Source organism: Peromyscus californicus, unplaced genomic scaffold, assembly GCF_007827085.1.
Source record: "Peromyscus californicus insignis strain IS unplaced genomic scaffold, ASM782708v3 Scaffold_10__1_contigs__length_136768540, whole genome shotgun sequence".
Lineage (NCBI taxonomy): Eukaryota > Metazoa > Chordata > Mammalia > Rodentia > Cricetidae > Peromyscus > Peromyscus californicus.
The window spans coordinates 110,237,589-110,259,472 of NW_026294391.1; the positions used below are offsets into that span (position 1 = coordinate 110,237,589).

The 21,884-nt window shown below is 40.0% G+C and overlaps 1 protein-coding gene across 1 annotated transcript in view; it reads left to right on the forward strand.

Moving 5' to 3' along the window:
* The window catches only part of Ocrl (OCRL inositol polyphosphate-5-phosphatase), a 56,606-nt gene that overhangs the window by 11,082 nt on the left and 23,640 nt on the right, over window positions 1–21,884 (forward strand). The window contains exons 4-14 of the mRNA XM_052738832.1: window positions 7,500–7,610; window positions 8,001–8,087; window positions 8,682–8,802; window positions 8,890–9,051; window positions 10,229–10,330; window positions 11,689–11,803; window positions 13,313–13,429; window positions 13,528–13,715; window positions 15,529–15,640; window positions 18,452–18,561; window positions 20,198–20,333. Coding sequence (XP_052594792.1) covers window positions 8,714–8,802; window positions 8,890–9,051; window positions 10,229–10,330; window positions 11,689–11,803; window positions 13,313–13,429; window positions 13,528–13,715; window positions 15,529–15,640; window positions 18,452–18,561; window positions 20,198–20,333 — 1,131 coding nt within the window. The 5' untranslated portion in view covers window positions 7,500–7,610; window positions 8,001–8,087; window positions 8,682–8,713. The remainder of the gene's footprint in view (window positions 1–7,499; window positions 7,611–8,000; window positions 8,088–8,681; window positions 8,803–8,889; window positions 9,052–10,228; window positions 10,331–11,688; window positions 11,804–13,312; window positions 13,430–13,527; window positions 13,716–15,528; window positions 15,641–18,451; window positions 18,562–20,197; window positions 20,334–21,884) is intronic.

Here is a 21,884-nt window from a genome sequence, read left to right on the forward strand (position 1 = left end):
ACTTTGCCATGACATTTCCACTATGTCATTTCACATCATTTTAAACAGAATGTTGCTGTTGTTGTTGTTGTTCTTCGTTTGAGACAGAGTTCTATATATGCTAGGTTAGCGTCAAACTCTAATCAAAGATGACACTGACCCTCTACCCAGTGCTGGGATTAATGTCTTACTCCACCATGCCTGGTTGTTTAAACATTATTTTAATAACCAATAGTTCACCATAGCTATTTTGTCATAGTTTTATTAAATTAGTTTCTTTATAAAATTAAATCATCTGGAGGGGACATAATGCATGTTATGGTCCTCTTTTATAGCTCTCTGTAAAACCATGTAGTTTCTTTATGTACATCAGATTTTTAGGTTAAGAATTTCATGGTGATTTGATTTGCTGATATTGTAGGGGGTTTTCTGTTACCTTCTGATTGCTTATTACTAACATATAGAGCAACTAATAAGTCATGGCTATTTTATCCAGCCACTTCACTTAATTTATTTTTAATATTTTTTGCTGGTTTTTTTCCATTTTGGTAGATAGATAACCTTAATTATCTTCAAATAACTACTCTGCCTTATTTCTAATTGCTGCAGCCATTGCTGTCTTTCATGAGAATTTGGGGACCAATGTTAAGTAATGGTGTTAATCCTTGGGTGGCTCTGGGTTTCAGTGAAGATGCCTCAAGTGGCATTTCCCAGCTAAAGACATTCTTGCTCAACGACTTGCTGGTTCTTTTTTCCAAAATTAAGAAACTGCATTTAAACCAGACATGGCATGTTCCAGTAGTCAGAATACTTGGAAGACTTAAGCAAGATGGTGATGAATTCAAGGTTAGGGCTATATAGCAAGTTCAAGACTAGCCTGAGCCACGTAGCAAAACTCTTGTCACCTACCAAAAAAACAAAACCAACAGCAAAAAAGGCATTTAGTTTTTGCTGTTCTTTAACATTGTGAATATATGCTGAATTTATTAAATTTTCTCCCTGTTCATGGAGATGAATATATTTTCCCTTTTTCTTTCCTTTATATCTTTATGACCTTTAGATGAACTCTATTATGCTAATTTTTAAATATTACCCTACCTAGTCTATTCATTATTCCACAAATATTTGTTGAGTGCCTTCTATTTGTCAAACCTGGTTATAAATCCCACAAAATCATCCAAGCACAACAGAGGTAATAGTCCTGCTGTTGCTTTGGTTTTTCCTTCTGTGATTTTTGTTGCTAGAGCCACAGAGATGCCTATAATTCACAAATTTATTCAATAAACATCTGAGTACATTTTGGGTGTATGCACTGTGCTACTCTCTAAAAACACAAGAAAAAGCAAGAAGGGTTACTAAGTTGAGCAGTGTAGTCGGGCAAGGCATTTACAAGGAAGAGACATTTTGATTGGAAACAGAGGGACTAAGAGACAGGTAGCAACTGGAGAGGGAAAGAATATTCCAGATAAAGGGGGTCAAGAGACTCCAAATTTAGAAGTACCCTGACACTTTCTGGGACATAAAAGTTAGGGTGCCTGGAATAGGGCTTGAACACCAAGGTAAGAGGGGCTATGGCCCCATCCTGTAGAATCTTGTAAGCCACCGTTTTGAATCTGCATTTTTAGATTTTAAAATGAGAAGTTAAGGATTTTATGCTGATATAGCATCATTTGCCTGGAAGCAGAAAGACCTTCGGAGGCTGCTTTGGTTGCATATGCTGGAGAGTATGGTGGTGATAGAAATGGAGAGAAGTGAGCAGATTCGATAGATGAATTTGGAGGTGAGATCAAGAAGAATTGGCTTGGGTGTGGGGAGTGGGAGGAAGAGAAGTGTCAAGGATGAATAAAGGCTTTCTAACCTGAACCTAGATGATGGTGCCCATTCGCATAACTACATTGGAGATAGAATGAGTTTTCCTTTGAGAGGACCGTCAAGAATTCATCTTTTAAGCCGGGCGGTAGTGGCGCACGCCTTTAATCCCAGCACTCAGGAGGCAGAGCCAGGCGGATCTCTGTGAGTTCGAGGCCAGCCTGGACTACCAAGTGAGTTCCAGGAAAGGCGCAAAGCTACACAGAGAAACCCTGTCTCGAAAAACCAAAAAAAAAAAAAAAATTCATCTTTTAAAATAGATTTTATTTGTTTGAGAATTTTATATAATACATTTTGATTGTTTTTACCTACTCCTGGGCATGGAGTCATCCACTACAGGGTGGTTAACCTACCAGGAGCCACACTCTTAAAGAGAACTGACTCTCCCTCCCCTTGAAGCTATCAGCTACCCATAGCTCTTCAGTTAGGAGTAAGGGCTCATGAACTCCTTTACACTTGATGCTAGAATGTTGATGGGCTGATTTTGGGCAAGTGCCGTGCACGTAATCACAGCTGCTGTGAGCTCGAGTGCAGTGTGGTCCTGTCATGTCAGGAAGACAGTTTTGTTTCCATCTTCCTCAGCCTCTGGCTCTTACTGTCCTTCTATCCTTTCCTTCAGATGGTTCCTGAGCCTTGGGAAAGGCGTGTGATATAGAAGTCCCATTTGTGGCCAAGCATGCCACTGACACTTACCCTTTGCATTTTGACAAGTTGTGAGTTTCTTCCTTGACCACTATCCACTGCCCAAACTTTTGGATAAAGGCTGAGTGAGAGCTTTGAGGGAGGTTGATATAGACTGTGTCTATTTAGCGGAGTAATAGCAGTAGGTTTACCCCTAGGGCTTTTGAGCGCCCCCACCAAGGGTTTGTGACTAGACTTACAGTAACAGTGACTGCAGTGTTTGTCATGTTTGACTGAGATTTCTCTGAGACACTTGTGTGTGGATGACAAGTTGGCAGCCAAACCTATGTCACTCAGACATGAGGTCCAAACCACTAGCACGTGAATGATATACAAACCGTGAGAAATGATGTGATTGTGTCGAGAGCTGTCCTGTTTCACACAGTGGGGTCTAATGCATATACCTTACATGAATTAGAAGTAAAATTTAAAGTTCCCTGCTCCATTTCAGTACAAACTAGCCATATGTGTCAGTACTGTGTAGCCCAGCTCTAGAGCATGCACATCATCACAGAAAATTTGGGACGGTGCTCTATAGAATGAGAAAATAATTTGAGTTAATTCAAAGAATTCTGTTTCTTCAAAGTTACTTATAGGAGGAGCTACTTCAAAAAAGTAGTAACAACTAATGTCCATAGTAGACCAACTGGATGAGTATTTTTGTAAATTTGGAATGGAGAACATCTACCCAAAGAATATTAGTAAGTACAATTCCTGAGAGGGCTAGGGGATATGTGAGGAGTGATTGGGATCTTAGTGGAAGGGGTCTTCTTTGGATCAGATAGGAGAAGATAGGAGTACAAACAGGTAGGTTCTCATTCTTTGAAGTCTAGGTTAAGCAACCTGCCGAGGTGGGAGGACATGAGAAAGAGTTGGTCCACAATCTGAAAATACATGGGAAGATGTGAAATAGTTATTCCAGATAATACTAGGAAACTAGTTAACTATGGGAAACGATTGATTTCTAGGCTAGAGGGTCCCTTTGAGGTTGGTGATCAAAATTTTATTATAACAAATCTGAATGTATATGTGTCTCAGTTCAGGTTTATATTGCTTTGATGGATCACCATCATACTTGGCTTATGTTTTCCTATTACTGTTCATCATCAAAGGAAGTCAGGACAGGAACTCAAACAGGGCAGAAACCTGGAGGCAGGTACTGATGCAGAGGCCATTGAGGGGTGCTGCTAACTGGCTTGCTCATCATGGCTTGCTCCCCCTTCAATCACTAATTAAGAAAATGCTTTACTGGCGGGCCCACAGCCAGATCTTATGGAGGCATTCTCTCAATCGAGGCTTCCTCCTCTCAGATGACTGTAGTTTGTGTCAAGTTGACATAAATCTAGCCAGCACAATATGTATGTGTACTTGTATGCTGATTTCCTCTGGTTGCTCTGGTAGAAGTACAGAGAAGGCAATTAGTTGGACTTTTGTGGGTTGACATTTAGCCAAATAGGTGCTGTGGGAGACCAGAGGTAAGGCAATTGTGGATTTTTGCAACAGACTATGATGATGACATCTGTTTGAGAAAAGGAGAAGTGAAAGCAAGAAGGCTTCCATGGATAGAAAGGGATTAATGGGCCAAGGTTCTGTGAGGTCCAAAACAATTACAGTAAAAAGATAATAAGCAAGTAAATTGGGAGGAATAATAGGTCACAGAAAGATGTTTGATTTGATGTGTGTTAGGTGATGGTGTTTCCATGATGAAAAATCTAGGTTATTATTGAGGGAGTCCCTGTAGGGAGGGAGGAAATGGTGGAATGGGAAGGTCATTGGGTGAAGAAATTGAAGGTGTTAACTGGATTTTCTGCACCAATTTTGAAACAAGACTGAATAATGACAGGAATTTGAGTGGAGGTTTTATGTATCAGGCGTTGGATCCTGAATTCTGAGGTTTGTAGAGAGTGGTGCTCTCATAGAGGAAGAAAGAGAATGCAGTATAGCCCAGTGGATAATCCTCAGGAGGAAGGAGTTTTCTGAAAGAGATGGAGAGGGAGTAGTCTACAGGTGGTATTGAATTGCATATGTTTTAAGCCAGGCATGATAGTACCTGTCTATAGTGTCAGCTACATGAAAAACTGAAGGAGAAGGATCACTTGAGACCAGGAACACAAGGCCGGGCTGTGGAAGAGTAACCCACTTGGAAACCAGTCAGTTTGCATTTGCCTCTGATTTTTAATGTGGTTGTATGTTGGAATTCCTAGCAAGTATTTCACTTAAAACTCCCAGTGGAGTCAAATGTAGTGGCACGTGCCTGTAATTCCAGCACTTGGGAGCCTGAGGCAGGGTTGCAGGTTTGAAACCAGCCTGGGCTACACAGTGAGACATTTCTGGGCTTCCTCCCTAGATATTCTCTTTTTATTGTCCTGGGGTGGGGCCCACATGTCCGTATGCTCTAAAAACCACCTCTACAGCTGGGGAGATGACTCGGTTGGTAAACTGCTTTCTCTGCAAGCATGAAGACACGAGTTTGATCCCCAGAACCCATGTTTTTAAAAAATTTAAAAAATAGGTGTGATGGCAAACGTGTGGAGGCAAAGACAGGTAGATCCCTGAGGCTCCCTGGTCAACTAGCCTATACTGCCCTACGAGTCCAAAGACAATGAAAGACCCTGTGTATTTTTCAAAAAACAAAGTGAATGGCTCCTGAGGCATAATACCAGAGTTTAACCTCTGTCCTCCACCTGTATGTGCACACATGTGTAGGTACACACCTGTGTGTGTACACATGTATAGGTACACACACCTGCACACATATAAATAAAGCTCTGGTAATGTAATGCAGCTGTGGTTGAGAACTACCAAGAGATACAAAGACTGTTCAGATGAAGTGAAAGATATAGGAATGTTTGTTGCCCACAGAAGGCTGAGAGTTGGGGCAGGGTGGAAGAAAAGAGAACAGAAGGATGGGTCTTGAAATAATTGGTTAGATTTTCTAAGCAATATGGTAAGAGAACATCCAATGATAATTTGCGAACAGTTTCTGAAATCTTCTGGCCATCAAATAGATCTATTTTATATTTGCTAAATTCTGTCTTTCAAGAGTTGTAGGAAAGAGATAAAATGTTCTTGTACTAAATTTGTGTCAGATAGAGATTGCTTTGTTTACCTATTCTGATTGTAACGGACATGAGACAGGGAGGGCTCGGGTCCTGAAGCTTTGCCCAGGAGCTTTAAGGCTGCTCCTAATTGACATACGTCTCCCGGCCTTTGTTCCCCTCCGTACAGTGGATCCCCCATTGAGTATCTTATCTGTGGCCCTCTGGGTTGTCTTTCATTTTCTCCATTTTCATCCTTTTTATTCTTCTGACCAGTAATTTTATTTTCAAAAAAAAAATCACTGTGTTCTATGAAGATGGGAAAAAAAGAGATGTTTTTAAAAAGACAAAAACAGAACCAAAGGTGAGAAGTGGGATATGAATTCCATTTTCCCCTTTCTTTATTATTTGTAAGTGTAGAAAAATCCTGTTCCACAGCCATTTGTTAAATGCCTTCTAGCTTTGAAGTCTGCCATCATTGTTACCAAGAGTACCAGCCAGCTCAGGACTTTCTCCATCCTAATATCTGAAAAGTCTTGAAGCACACATGGGAAGCCCTTAAGTTTCAGACACCTCTGAAACTGTTGGTTACCCTCGACTGTGGAGAGCATTGGGTAATGTGTATATATGTCCTGCCTCCTGACTATGGAGTGTATAAGGAACACGAGAAAGCAATGTGAGCAATCAACCAATTAGAATAAGAATATAAACAAGTACATAGGCTCCCTGGATCACAAAATCTGAATAGTTGGGTCAGACGGTAATTTTAGAGCATCCAGAAACAGGAGAGAGTATGTTGTGCCCTTAAAAAGTCTAAGCTTGGGGCTGGAGAGATGGCACAACTGCTCATCCTGACGACCTGGGTTCAATTTCCAGAACTTTCATGGTAGCCCACAACTGTCTGTAACTCCAGTTCTAGAGGGACCCAATGCCTCTTCTGGCCTCCAAGGGCACTAGACACACATGTAGTGCACAGACATATATGTAAGCAAAAACACTCATAAAATAAAAATAATATTTTTAATAATTAAAGCTAAGCCAATTTAAGCTAAGTAAATTTGCTTTCTTTAAGTATTACTATTTTTAATGTGTATAAGTGTTTTGCATGCATGTATGTATGTGCACCATGTGCATGCCTGGTGCCTGCAGAGGCCAGAAAGGGGCATTGGATCCCCTAGAACTGGATTTCTAGAAGGTTGTGATTTAACATGTGGGTGTTGAGAATTGAACCAAATCATCTGCAAGAGCATCAAGTGCCCTCAGCTGCTAAGCCGCCTCTCCAGCCCCAGTAAATTTGCTTCTAATTCTACTCTTTCTCAATTGACTATTCTTGAACCAACCCACTCTTGGAATAGATTATTATGTTACATTTTCAAGATTCTTCAAGATACTCATTTTTACTTGTATTTTTCACTTGTGTTAATGAGACATAGGTACATCTTTTCAGAACACTTCAAACCAGTCTTGCTACTTTTAATTTACTCTGAACCTAACCATGTTATTTCCTATATTACCTTCATGCTTTAGAATACTATATGATCTGGACTTGAAATGGTAGTAATTTCCAATGTGGAAATAGGAAGAGGGTGATTGATGAATTTATCTTTTGATAGAACTTAGAATTCCCTGCACTGACATCTGAGAGATCGGGACATAGGAAGCTATGATTTAGTGTGCCTATTGCTAGATCAGTCTGCTCATTGATACAGTTCATCAGCACTGTGAGTACTGTCTTCCTGTAGGGTTTCTTCTCTGCTTCATCCCATCTACCACTGCAGTACCAGAGCCCTTGCTCTTAGACATGTGCTCCTTATTAAGTGTCTAGAATATTTGTAATCTGGACCTCCTACTGAGCAAAAAAAATGAGAATATTATCTCAATAAAGCAGTATATCCCATAGCTAGGTATCTGTGGATTTAATTCTTTTTAAAGGTGGCTGCAAAATTCGGGTGCAGGGAGACTGGACCAGAGAGCGCCACTTTGAAATACCTGATGAAGAACACTGCTTAAAGTTCCTCTCAGAAGTCCTTGCGGCTCAGGAAGGTAACTCAAGACTCGGCAATTTTCTTTCCACTATTTCAATGGGAGTAAAATACTGACATGCCGTTTCAGAGGAATGTAGCCATTAACAAAGCCCCTTGAGCCCTGATAACTGATTTTTTTTCCTTCAGGAATGAAGCCAGGATAGATTAAGGAACAAGTCTGCCCAGCTCTAAAAAGAAAGTCAGTGGCATGGCATGCAGTTTTCTGCAGCCTGTAATCCCCTGCTTCTGCCCCCAGATGACTCAGAGCTGTCGGTATTTCCTTAGGCTCTTCCCTTCCTTTCCAGAATTGTGCTGACCATGCACTCAAGGACTTTGAATAAACAAATAGCTTTGGGTTGTAGTTTAGTGATGGTCTTCCCAGTGTCTGACCTAAATCTTGTCTTTCCAGCTCAGTCACAGCTTCTTGTTCCAGAACAAAAAGACTCATCTAGCTGGTACCAGAAATTAGACACTAAGGATAAACCTGCTTATTCAGGTATTGGAAAGACTCTTTCACCTCTGGTTGCTATGATCATTTTAGAGTCAGTAGATTGTATTAGTTCAGATTAATTGATTGTGTGGAGTGGTTTTATTGACCCCATGGTCATGGACTAATGCTTCCCTCTGTGGTAGAGTAGCTCTTTACAAGCCAACTGGGGGAAAAAAAAAAAAGGTAAAAGTACAAACTCCACAGCCAGACAGCCTAGGTTTGAATGTCAAGTCAGTAAAATGCTGACATGAAACTTACTAATTACGTCATCATCTTTGAGTGACTCAACAACTCTGAACTTCTGTTTCCTTCTCTACAATGTGGGAAGATTTTTAATGGCACATACCTTATGAGTTATTGAAATGTAAGGAAGACAAATGATATATAATCCCTTCTGTAAATGTCGGCTTGTATTATTCAGTGTCCAGATTGGTATAAATTTCTATCATTACAGTTAGTGTGTCAGTGCATACCCCTGGGGTACCCTTCTGTTTAGCAGCATTACTGACGCAGTCATAAGCAAATAAAAGCCTTGCCTCTCCTGGCTATGTTGGACGGTCTCTGTATCTTCACTTTGACTTTGGATCTTGTGTCCTTCAGGGCTGCTTGGATTTGAGGATAATTTTTCATCTATGAATTTAGATAAAAAAATGAACACACAAAACCACCCCACAGCGATTCATCGGGAACCGCCCCCTCCACCTCCTTCAGTGAATAGAATGTAAGTCCTATGTTGTGACATACTTGTCCCCATAAGAGGCTTACATTTTAGCCAATTTTCCTCTTGAATCCCTGCTTGATTTGCTAGGCCTCCACGTGAAAAGGAAGCTTCAAACAAGGAACAGCCCAAGGTGACCAACACCATGCGGAAGCTATTTGTACCAAATACCCAGTCTGGGCAGCGAGAGGGTCTCATCAAACATCTCCTTGCAAAGCGAGAAAAAGAATATGTCAACCTCCAGTCTTTCAGGTTTGTCTGTCTTCTACTCACTGAGTCTAAAAATTTAGGTATAACAGTATAAATTTTATTTATAAAAATATTAGCTTCATTAAGAGTCAAAGCACACTAATAAGGTGATGATCATCTGACTCAGGCTCCTGTCTCTGCCGAAACATGTATCTGAAATTCCGCAGAAGCTATACTTTCAATTTCCTACCTGCTAATGATACCATGCCCACTAATATTTCTATGCACACTTAGAGGAACAAATCAGACTCACATATAATAGAAAATTGCCCTCTCCCACCTTCTATAAACAAGTATGTGTCCCATCTGGCCTGCTGAATCTTTATCCAGCCAGTACTGAAATATTAAAGTCCACCATTATTACCATATATTAATTTACTGCTTTGATAAATTAAAGTTTCACCTAGTCCCCTTGATTGGAAGATCTATCCTGAATCCTTTCCTATTAGTTTTCATTTCGCCTTGGCTCATTAACATCCCCTTTTCTGGACCCTGGTATATGTGGTATAAAGGGGAAGTGATGAGGTGTAGCATGTATCCCCAGTGTGTTACTCATGGGCAGAATAGCCTTTCTAATCCAAGACTCCAGTCCCATCTGCTATCCTAGCATGCATCATTTCCTTGAATTCAATCACAACTGCAGTTCCTCATATTCTACACAATGCTTACATGTGAACAATTAAGACAGTCATATGAGTCATCCCTTCTGCCTTCCCGCTTAGTGTACTATCTGCTCATTGAAATTTCCCAAACAGTTGTCCTCATGAGCTTCGAGAAGTAAGTTGGTTTTTTCAGTTTAGCTATAGCTCTTTACAGAACAGTTGTCCATATTAGACTGTGTCCAGCACAAAGATACCTCTTTCCCATCCTAACCTAAAGCTCTCCCTTAATGAATTTGGATGGACTTCAATTGAGTGGAAATTTGGCAAAACAGTTAAGTGTGTTTGTTTAAAATACAGACCAAGTTCCTTTTTGTTGATTCACTTGATATAAAATGTAGAGAAAATAAACCCATGCCTTTGTATTCTACAAGCAAAATTTTTTTCTTGTGTATCTGGGAAAACACTTTGAAGAGTTATGTTAATCAAGATACCCTTTCATAGAAGTGTTAAAAGCAGTATTATGTTTGTTCATACGTTATCTTTGTTTTCAAATTAATTTTTTTGTTGTACTATATTAGATTTTTTGTTGGAACTTGGAATGTGAATGGCCAGTCTCCAGATAGCAGCTTAGAACCTTGGCTGAACTGTGATCCAAATCCTCCTGATATTTACTGCATTGGGTAAAGACCACTTGTGGACCTTCCTTTTCCTATATTTGGTATTAATGTACCATGACTTTGGCCTCTCTCTCACCTTTGTTTGTGTATGTGTTTGTGTATGTAAATGTGTTAACGTGTACATGTGAGCACCAGGTCATTAGGGGATTCCACAATCACTCTCCATCTTACTTTCTTTCCATTTTTTTCCTCTTTAACCATTTCGTTCACATATATAATGAATTTTAGTTGTTTCTAGTCCCTATTACCTTCTCTCTCTCCTGCTGAAACCTTTCTTCCCAACAAGTCTCCCTCCTACATTCATGTCTTCTTTATATACGTGACCCATTGCATTTAGTTGGAGTTTCTCATGTGAGCATGGGTCGGAGGTTATGTACTGGAGCATGAGCAACTTATCAGTGGCTATTCCACCAAAGAAAGTTTCCTTTCCACCAGCAACCATTACCTGCCCATGGCCCCTCCCCTATCCATGATGAAATGTTGATGGGCCCAATCTTGTACAGGTCTTATGCAGATAACCACAGCTGTAATGAGTTCAAGAGGAGCAATGACTATATCATTCAGAAGATGTCCTTTTGCTGTACATGTCCCCATCTTCTGGCTCTTACATTCTTTCCAGACCCTCTTTCACATGTTCCCTGAGCCTTGGAATGTGTGACGTAGCTGTCCCATAGTAGCAGAGCACTCCAACATCACTAGTTCTCAGCACTTTGGCCAGTTATGAGTTCTACATTAACTGCCACCCACTTCTATGATAAAGCCTTATATACCTTTTTCTTTTTTTGAGACAGGGTCTCTCCGCTGAACCAGGGGTTTGCCTAGAGATCCTGCTCTCTCTTTCTCCCCAGTGCAGGGATTGCAGACATATGCCTACACACCCAGCTTTTTTTACATGGATGCTGAAGATGGACCTCAGGTCCTCACACTTGTACAGCAAGCACTTTCCTGACTGAGCCATTTCCCCAGCCTTGATCTTCCTGTTGTTTCTAAAACTTGTTTGGTGCAAACTTGATGTAGACTATATGTGAGGGCTAATTTGTGGGTCAAAAGAAAATATGAAACCCATAGGAAACTGCTCATCGTAGAAACAGATGAGATCAGTTCTCACAGTGATTATTCAAAGGTTATAAAAGAGAAGTTTCACTACTGTCCCAATGAGATATTTGATTGTTATTGTTTAGTTTTTGTATAGCCCATGACTATAATGGTGGAGATTCTTTAAAAAAAAACTATGTGTCTTTTATAAAATTTATCTTGCATTCTTTTTTTCCCCTTTACTCTAATGTCTTAGCAAATGGGAAAGGAGGTAGCCAAAAAAATTGTGGGCTGTGTATAGTTCCTGCATCCATTTTTTCCCTCAGATTCCAAGAGCTGGATTTGAGCACAGAAGCCTTTTTCTACTTTGAGTCTGTAAAAGAGCAAGAATGGTCCATGGCTGTGGAAAGGGGTCTGCCTTCAAAGGCCAAGTATAAAAAAGTAAGCTGCACTGGATTCTCCTTTTCAGTTATTCCATTATCTGAACCTCTTCCAAAAGGTTTGTTAAATAATTGAATTCTTGCCCATGTGAAATACTGTGCTAAGGGGGCCTAATCTACCATAGTTACTTCTGAGGGCAAAAAAAAGCATAAGTTTTCTGTTAATAATTTTTTTATCACTTAGGTAGCTTTTAAAAGAAAACAATGTATTGGTTTTGCATTAATAGTTAAGTCAAAATAATTACATATAAGCTAACTGATCTGTCTGTGTAGTAAAAGTTTAAGATTGTCTTCCAACATGGCCAGAACTAAATGCCTACAAGAAAAGCAGAATGAAGCTTATGGAGTGCATAAAGTATGCCTTAGATTCAAAACAAGAATAGCAGTATTGTGGGATTTAAACAAATTCTATACTTTTTTGTAGGTCAAGAATAAAGTTGAGGGGCTGGAGAGATGGCTCAGCAGTTAAGAGCACTGGCTGCTCTTCCAGAGGATCTGGGTTCAATTCCCAGCATCCACATGGCAGCTCACAACTGTCTGTAACTCTCAGATCTGACACCCTCACACAGACATACATGCAGGCAAAGCACCAATGCATATAAAATAAAAATAAATAAATATTTTTTTAAAAAAGGTGTGTGCTGGGGTTGGGGATTTAGCTCAGTGGTAGAGCACTTGCCTAACAAGCACTAGGCCCTGGGTTTGGTCCTCAGCTCTGGAAAAAAAAGACAAAAAGTGAGTGCCACAACACCCAGCTATTTATAATAATAATAATAATAATAATAATAATAATAATAATAATAATAAAGTTGACTTGAGCAAGGTGGTTCAATTTGTTGGTCTTTAGAAGATATCTGGTAGAGGCATTTAGCTACTAGGAGAGTCGTTTTCATTTGAAGATGACTGTCCTAATCTCAGAAGGAGTAATCTAATGTTCTTCTATGCTTTTGAACAGTTTGTGCACGTGGCATCAATCGTGAAGATGTTACAGCTCTCTAGCTCAAGTTGAGACTAAAAATACTCAAAATTCAAAGGGTCACTGTTTGTAGATTTAAATATCTGAGACAACTAGAACTCAGAGTCTAGGAAGGAGAAGAGAGAACAAGCTGGGATAATAGCTTGTTCTTTACTGTTTGAACTTTTCATGTGCCCTCAGTAGGCTACAGGGTGACTTAAAAAGAGAGCTAAAACTGGTAATATGACTTAGTAGTAGAGTGTGAGAGAGAGAGAGAGAGAGAGAGAGAGAGAGAGAGAGAGAGAGAGAGAGAGAGAGAGAGACTGAGAGAGACTTATACACTGTCCTCAGGGATTCTGACTTTCATTAGTCAAATCGAGACTAGAGCTTCCACAGAGAACCTTGGTTTCCAATTTATGGGGTCCAGTAGGAAATTAGAGGATGCAGATCCAGATGTGGACATTAGTAATCACTTTGTGGGTCATTCTAGGAAGGTAGCTATGTAGCAGAGAGTGACGCTCACACTAGCTGTTTGTAACTCCCTGGAACTCACAGGTTCAACTAGTCCGCCTTGTGGGGATGATGCTTCTGATATTTGCCAAAAGAGATCAGTGTCGGTATATCCGTGATATTGCTACAGAAACGGTGGGAACGGGAATCATGGGGAAAATGGTGAGTTACTTCGGCAATTCATTCGATTATTGTTTATGTCTGTGTGAAGTTCGATGATGCCTTGTGCTGCATACCTTTATAGTTACTTTTGCTAACAGGGGAACAAAGGTGGAGTAGCTGTACGATTTGTATTTCATAACACCACCTTCTGCATCGTCAACTCCCACCTGGCTGCCCATGTGGAAGAATTTGAAAGAAGGAATCAGGATTACAAAGACATCTGTGCAAGAATGAGTTTTGTGGTTCCCAATCAGGCTGTGCCACAACTGAACATCATGAAGCATGAGTAAGTGGCCTTTGAGTTGTAACAGTGATTAAATAGGGGGAGACGCTACGGAGCTGTGCAGAGGGAGGGGTTACCATTTGGGGATTGGGGCCACAAAGAAGAGAATGTTATTTTGAAATAGCAGATTCACTGAGGCAGAGAAATTAGGTTTGGCATTAGGGGAAAAAAAGGTTTGTAGCTTCTAAAATAATGCTGAAGGAATCTGCACATTAGCATCATTTTAAAAAAATGAAATAGAAATGTTCACTGTAAGTGTGATGATACTAAAAGATAAAGTGAGTAAGCATGGTTTAAAACCCTTTACTTCCCTCCTTTTCTCCCTAGCCAGTCTCTCTCTGCAAAGGAGATTGTCTTTATTTAACATTTGAGTGTAGACCTTTCTAGGGCTGCACTGTCTAATATGATAGCCAGCATCTGGCTGTTGGCATTTGAAAGTCATTAGTCAAACTGAGAGGTGTGTAAGCAAAAGCTATATTGGACTTTGAAGATTGCTTGGGGGAAATGTGGGATACCTTAATTTGCAAAATATTAATCACACATTAATGATTTGGGTGTATTGGATTAAATAAATGTTGTTATTTTTACTTTTATATTTTAAGCGCAGCTACTAGAAAAAATGAAAGGACATGGAGGCATGCATCATTTTATTGAACAGTCTCTTTTCAACTTTTCTCCATACATATACAGACACACATACTTGTTGTATGAGAACATAGTGCCCTCTTTATCTTTCCAGCTTTGTGTCTGCAGATCTACATTATTCCTTTTACTGGCTGTGATTATTAAAAACAGGAGGGGCAGTGGCAGTTCTGTGAAGAATGGGATTTCCTAAGGACTGGAGCAGAAATCCACTGAGGGATGGGTTGGGCGGTAATAGAAAATAATGAATTGCTCTTTGAAATTCTGAGGGTGATTTGGAAGAAATAGTGGGAGGTGGGAATTGTAGTAAATCAAGAGATCATTTAGGATTATTAGAAGCAGTGGATATTAGGGGAACTAAGGAAAGAATAGGGAAAGATAGTGATACTTGAATGTGTCTGTACTGTCTCAACAGTTAGGATCATATAGAATTCTGTTTGACGGTGACAAAGTCAAGGCCTTGAAATTTATGGTCATGAAGTCCCCAGAAATTCCACAAATTGATTTTCCAAGAGTCCAAACTTTCCTGTTGTCTTTGAGAACCTGAGGTGACTCAAAAGGGACCCATTTTGATGTGGTAATTTCAGGGTCTTCTCAGCACATCTCAAGTCCTGCTTCTGTGACTGAGGACTAAGGTGCCAGTTTTGCTTCTTTCCTGGAACTTGAACTTCAGATCTTCAACAGATTTAGTCAGGTTGGCTACACTGAAAAGCCAGGCTTAATTTTCCTAGTGGGTTCTGTCAGTCCTTCCCACCCTCCAAACCGTAACAGAGCACCTACAAAACCTCGGGGCTCTGGGAGGCAAAAAGCATTAAGATTCTCCTCGCCTAGAGACCTGGCAGGCAGCCAGACAAAATTTTGAAGCTAATCCAGCAAATAAACTGCATGCTTCTCAGTCCATTAACTCCTTGGCTTCCAAATCCCATATGTATACTGCATTGCCCCGTTTTCACTCCATTTTATGTGGCGTGCCTATTTTCCTAGCTATTTTACAATCTATTGTCTTTCTTACGTGTTAGTAGCACTTGCCCCTAAAGAATTAATTACATCTTTAAACCCCTTGTCAGTGATAAATAGATCCTTATAAGGAGTCTGCCCATTTTCTTCTCTCTGTTCTCCTCTGATTGACTTTAATGTTAATTATTGCTATTCTAATCTATTTCTTGGTCCTCAGTGTTGTCATTTGGTTGGGAGACTTGAACTACAGACTTTGCATGCCTGATGCCAATGAGGTGAAAACTCTTATTAATAAAAATGACCTTCAGAAGCTCTTGAAATTCGACCAGGTAAGTGAAGTTTCAATGGCAGAGATTGTGAGGATTGTGGGATAGACACATGGTAGGCATGACTTATGCTAGAAAGAGATGGCAAGTTTTACTATCTTGCAAGATATTGTGGCTGGTGATATAGAGATTTGGAGTACCTTGATTAAGTGCTAAGATTCAAGGGACATAATGTTGGTGACAAAAAGCAAATATAAAATTCATTCAGTAAGTCCTTATCAGGCAGAGATTTTAGAGATTTGTATACATGGGCTGCAGAATTGGTGAGGTTAATTGGAGAATACTTCCTAGAGGAAATGGCCGTCTGCTGTGTTGATGTGGTTTAGCAGATGGAATGGGGAGAATTGTTCTATGATTATTTGGCAGGTTGAGCAACAGTTTGGAGGTAAAAGAGAGAGGGGGGCCCTATGAAAGAGACTGGGAAACGACTAAAAGAAGTTTGTTTGGGATAATAGCATAAGCTATATTCTAATAGGGAATGATTGATATGTTAGTGTTGACTGGTATTTAGCTGTTGATGTTAAAAACAGTGTAAAGGGCTGGGAAGGTGGCTCAGTAGATAAAAATGTTTGTTGCAGAAGCATCAGGACTTGAGTTAGGATCCTCAGCGCCCATGTAAAAGCCAGGCACAGTAGCATGTATCTGTAATCCCTGCTCTGAGGGAGATAAGTGTATCCTACGGGCTTGCTCCTGGTTCAATGAAAGAGCCCAATCTCAAAATATAAGGTAGAGAAGTGACTGAAGAAAACATCCTGATACCACCCTCGGGCCTCTGCACATTCCCACATGGATGCCAACCCACATATAAACAAGCAAGAAAAACAAAAGTCCTTGTAGGAAAATTACTGATTATGGAGCGATCAGACAAAACCTGATATTCAATAAACCAGTCTCTATGAATATAAGCCACTATGTTAGTGTATAAACCTGGTAAAGAAGTTGAATTTTTATTTTCATACATTTATGTTTTTCTTTTTGAGCTAGAATATCGCTATGAAGCCTATCCTAGCATGGAACTAGTTGTATAGCCTAGGACTGGCCTTGAACTTGTCATCTTCCTGCCTATACCTCCTAAGTGATGGTATTACAGGCATGTGCCAGCACACCTTGATCATAAAAATAATTTTTTTGGAATATAGGTACTGGCCAATAAAAATGAATGCTTCATGTCATTTCATATTTGATTAATATATATTAATTGCACACAGTCTTTGTGTTTATTGTGATGTATCAGCATGTAGAGTCAGAGTACAGTAATCAAATCCAGACTCTGGGATCTAGGGGTGTAGCTCAGTGGTAGAACACTTGCATAATCTGTTAGGCTGTGTGTACAATCTACAGCACCATAAAATCACCCAGGTTATTTGTATGTGACCTCCCCTCACATCCCACCTTCTGATTGTCACTATTCTACATTCAGGTTGACTTTTGGCTTTCATGCCTGAGAGCTGAAATATAACATACATCTTTCTGTGTCTGGTTTATTTCATTTAACACTAATTATATCTAGTCCCATCCATTTTGCTGCAAATGATAGTATTTCATTCATTATGGCTGAATAATTTACATATATATATATATATATATATATATATATATATATATATGCCATGTTTTCGTTATCAAGTCAGTATTAACAGGCACTTTTCTTGGTTTCTTATATTTGACTATTATAAATAGTGCCACAGTAAACATATGTGTACACATATCTCCTTGGTATGGTGATTTCACTTCCTTTGATTATGTGCCCAGAACATCATGGTACACGAGTGAAAGTAAATGTTTCTTAATGAAGAAAGACAAAGTTTTGACTTGATTCAAATGTCTTTAAATCCTTATGAGAATCGTTTGACCTTTAGACACAGTAAAAATTCAGGTGTTTTGCAGTACAATAGTTTTTATAGTGAGTCTTTCTTAGCTATCTTCCTTTACACTGAGGTTGAATGGCTAATTCGTTTGTATTGCTTCCTCTTTCTTGCCTCCAGAAAGGGTACAGTTGGGATAAATGCTGAGTCGTGTGTAACTTTGGTAAAATATCTGAGTAGGGATAACTTTTACAACAATACATTATAGGGCTAGAGAAATGACTACTTGCCTTGTAAGCCTGAGGACCTAAATTTGGATCCCAACAGCGGCATAAAAAGCCAAGCATGGTCACATGTACCTGTAACCCGAGCATTAACAGGGGGAGGTGGAGACAGGAGGATTACTATGTGTATGTGTGTTTGAGTATAGGTCAGTGCATGTCTGTGCAGTGCCCATGGAGGCCAGAAGAAGGCTGTGGATCTCTTGGAGCTTAAGTTACAGGTAGTTGTGAGCCATCCAACAAATTTGGGTCCTCTGGAAGAGCAGTGCCTCTTAACCACTGGACCCTCTCTACAGCCCCAACCCACCCGCTTAAAAAAGAAAGAAAGAAAAATGTTAACTAGTCACTGAAATTGGTTTCAGAAATTATCCTTTCAAGCTTTATGTGGGGTTTTTTTGTTACAATTATAATTGTGCTCGGTTGTGCCTGCCCAGTTCTCAACATTGTAGGATTATTCAGAGTTCTTGTTTCCACAGTTTTATCCTGGCCACAGTTGGCAATAAAATGGCAATGTGCTAATAACAAGTGTTGTCAGAAGGTGAGTTCTGATGCTATGGCAGTGTTGACATTGAATTCAAAAGATAAGCCATCTTATCTGTGTATTTTTCCACAATTGAAAAGGCTGTGGAACTGGATACCTAGAAAGGGAGCAGCGGCAAATCAGCCTGATTATCAGCTCTGTTGATGTGGTGTTATTGTGCTTATGTGGTGTTTCTTTCTATCTGTAGTTAAACATTCAGCGCACACAGAAAAAAGCCTTTGTGGATTTCAATGAAGGGGAAATCAAGTTTATTCCCACTTACAAGTATGATTCTAAAACTGACAGATGGGATTCCAGGTAAAGTGATAAGAACCTTCTCACAGAAAAGGTTAAGGCTTGATCTTTTCTGTGTCCTTTCATGTCCCTCCTGACAGGCTAGGGTTTTTTTTATATCGTTCCATATGCAGAAAGGGAAATCTAATGGCTCAGTGTTATTACAGAAGAGTATTTCAAACTGAGCTTATATTAGGAAAGTATTAATTAGATGTCAGGGCTGGTGACATTTTATGAGCTGCCTCTGGTACCCTGTTTCTGTCACCTCTGCAAACTCGTTTAGATTTTTGCCTTCCTGATCTTACCCTTCTTTCTTACCTAATGCTCTTAGCCCCCTCTCCCAAACTGCTTCTCTGCTACTTAACTTTGGATACCAGAAGGTGAGAACAAAGAGTCATAAGCAGTTCTTCTATATAGTCATTCTTGGTCCTGAGAACACATTAGAATCCATTGGTAAGGGCCTGGAGAGATTGCTCAGTGGCTAGAATACTTGGTGCTCTTGCAGAGGACACAAGTTCAATAACTCCAGCTCCAAGGGATCTGACACCCTCTCCTGGCCTTTATATGTACACATAAATGAAAATTTGAAAATAGGTCTTAAAAAATAATTCATTGGTGACCTCTTAGAAATCCTGATGTCTGGACCCACACCTGCTGTTGTCGGAAAAAAGAGAACTATTCCTTGGAGTCCCTTTGATTTCCTCATTTCCCAAGCAGAGTAGCCCTATGGGTAAATCTTTAACTGCTTGTCCCCTACATACCGTTTCTTTCTTTTTTCTAGTTTCCTGGGTAGCTCAGAATCTTGAAAGACAAAAGAATCCATGGGCATACTCATCTGCTTTAGACTCTGCGAGCCTTGGATGAGATTCTAGGTGTGGGGGGAAGGGCCAGTGTTTCTAAGGAACGACTCAGCAGTTGAAAAGGGACACTGAGGGACCTCTTTCACTTTGCTTGGTGTCTGCCACTTACGAGCCAGCTCCAGAGCCACTGATCAGGAATATTTGAGTCCCCTACTAGATCAAGTGTACAAGGCATTTCGTATTTTAATGAATGATGAATAAATTTTTCTTGCCCTGGGTATTCTATAGACTGTTCTGCTCTCAGGCTTGCATGCACGCATGTTAGTTCATCTCTATCAAAGAAGCTAGATGTGTCCATAAAAGTCCAGGCTTAGAAGAGAAAGCTCTACTCTTATATAGAGATTAAACCCAGTCTAGGAATCGAGGATGGCAGTTTTCCACTTGCGTAGTTGTCTATTATGAAGCACCATTGCAGTCAGGTGGAGCAAAGGAAGAGTAAATATTCAGAATGGAACCCTGACCTGAGAAGACTATTTTAAGAAGGTGCTGTTCTATCTCCCTCTGTGGTGACATTGTTTAAGAGCAGACCTAAATTTAGGAAAACCATCCGTTAGTTGATACAAGGCACATACTTTGTACTGGGCAGTAGTGCTAGGAGTTCAGTGGCTTACAAGCAGACACAGGCCATTCTCAGAACTTGGAATGTAGAGAAGATGATGATAGGGGTCCTCCAGGAAGGAGAAGTATGTGGTTTGCTGGAAGCATATAACAAAAGAGGCCTAATGTGATTTCTAAACCAATGTGTGTTACTACAGTCTAGTGTGGTATGTTCTGTGTGTGACTCATTCTTTTATTTACAGTGGGAAATGTCGAGTTCCAGCCTGGTGTGACCGAATTCTTTGGAGAGGAATAAATATTAATCAACTTCATTACCGGAGTCACATGGAACTCAAAACTAGTGACCACAAGCCTGTTAGCGCCCTGTTCCACATTGGGGTAAATAGTTGATTGCTCATTCATTTCCATATTAAGTAGCTATTTCCAGAGCATTATGTAGATACAGAGTGAATTCATAATCCAGCATGCCATAAATGTTCTCTAAACAAATAGTTATTTGCAGGGTTGCGTGGTTAACACCCCCTCAGCACTCCCAAATGCTATCCTTAGTTCTCTTTGTGGTCCAATCTTTTTACTGATGTACAGGTATTTTATGCCATGTAGGCACAGACTGACCAGAATAGGACCAGATCTACTTATTAAAGAGAGAGAGTCCTGTCCACTACAGTGGCATCTTCCTCTCAAACAGCTTAGATATTATGTTGTTTTGTACTTGGTTGCATCTTAGGCTGAATTTATAGCCAGTTATTGAATGTTTTGCCTCTATTGTGATTGCATTTTCCCATTTTTAGCTGTGTTATGAGTGTGCAAATTATCTCATAGGCTTGCTGATTTGTGTTTTGACTATTTCTTGTGGATTTTCCACATCTGTGGTCTTGTAACCTGTCAGGATATAATTAGTGTGATTCTCATTAGGATGAATTTGGTAGTCTACTACTTGGTTTTGCATTCCAGGTCAACCACTTTGTAATTGTGGAGACTGTGGACAATTTATTTAACATCCTTCTGTGTCAGTCTACTCTACGAAGTAGGCTGGTAATGGGACCTCCTCGTAAGAATTAATGAGTTCAAGCATGCGAAGGGCATAGTGGGACAGGTTACTTTTGTTTATGTCAGTTTCAGGAACTGCTGACATAGGTGTTACCCATGTGTTTTATGGTTACTCTTATCCTGAGTCCTCTTTTTTTAAATTCTTTACTTGTCTTTATTTTATGTAGGTTGGCATTTGGCCTGCATGTATGTCCATGTGAGGGTGTCGGATCCCCTGGAACTGGAGTTACAGACAGTTGTGGGTGCTGGGAATTGAACCAGGGTCTTCTGAAAGAGCAGCCAATTTTCCTGACCACTGAGCCATCTTTCCACCCCCACCCCCACCCCCACCCCCTAGTCCTCTTTTAAAGAAGAATGACTTTAGGGCATTTCCTTGAGAAACAAAATTAATTCTTGGTCTTAAAGTATATTTAAAATTTTTCAAGACAACCAACAACTTTAATTTTTTTATCCATTTTGGGGTTGCAGTTGTTGTTTTTGTTTCTTATTACATTTTTAGTGGGGAGGCACAGGCTGTGTGATGTATAAAGGTCAGGTGACAATTTGCTAGGAGTTGGTTCTCTCTTCCCAGTGTGCATAGCTGTTTTTAATGTGACGCTAGGAATCAAACACAGGGATTTGTGCCTTCTAAACACATGCCAGATCACTGAGCTGTGCTCACTCCCACCCCTTCCCCCCTCCCACTCCCACATACAGCAGCTAGCATCTGTGTGCTAGAAATGGTGTTAGGTAATTTGTGCACGTCGGTTACTTACCACAACAGTGCTCACATAAATATTTCCCATTTTACAGATGAGCAGCTAAAAACCCAGGGAGCTTAAAAACGACTTCCTTGAGAGTATTCAATTAGAAGGAGAGCTAAGATTCAAATCTTAAGTC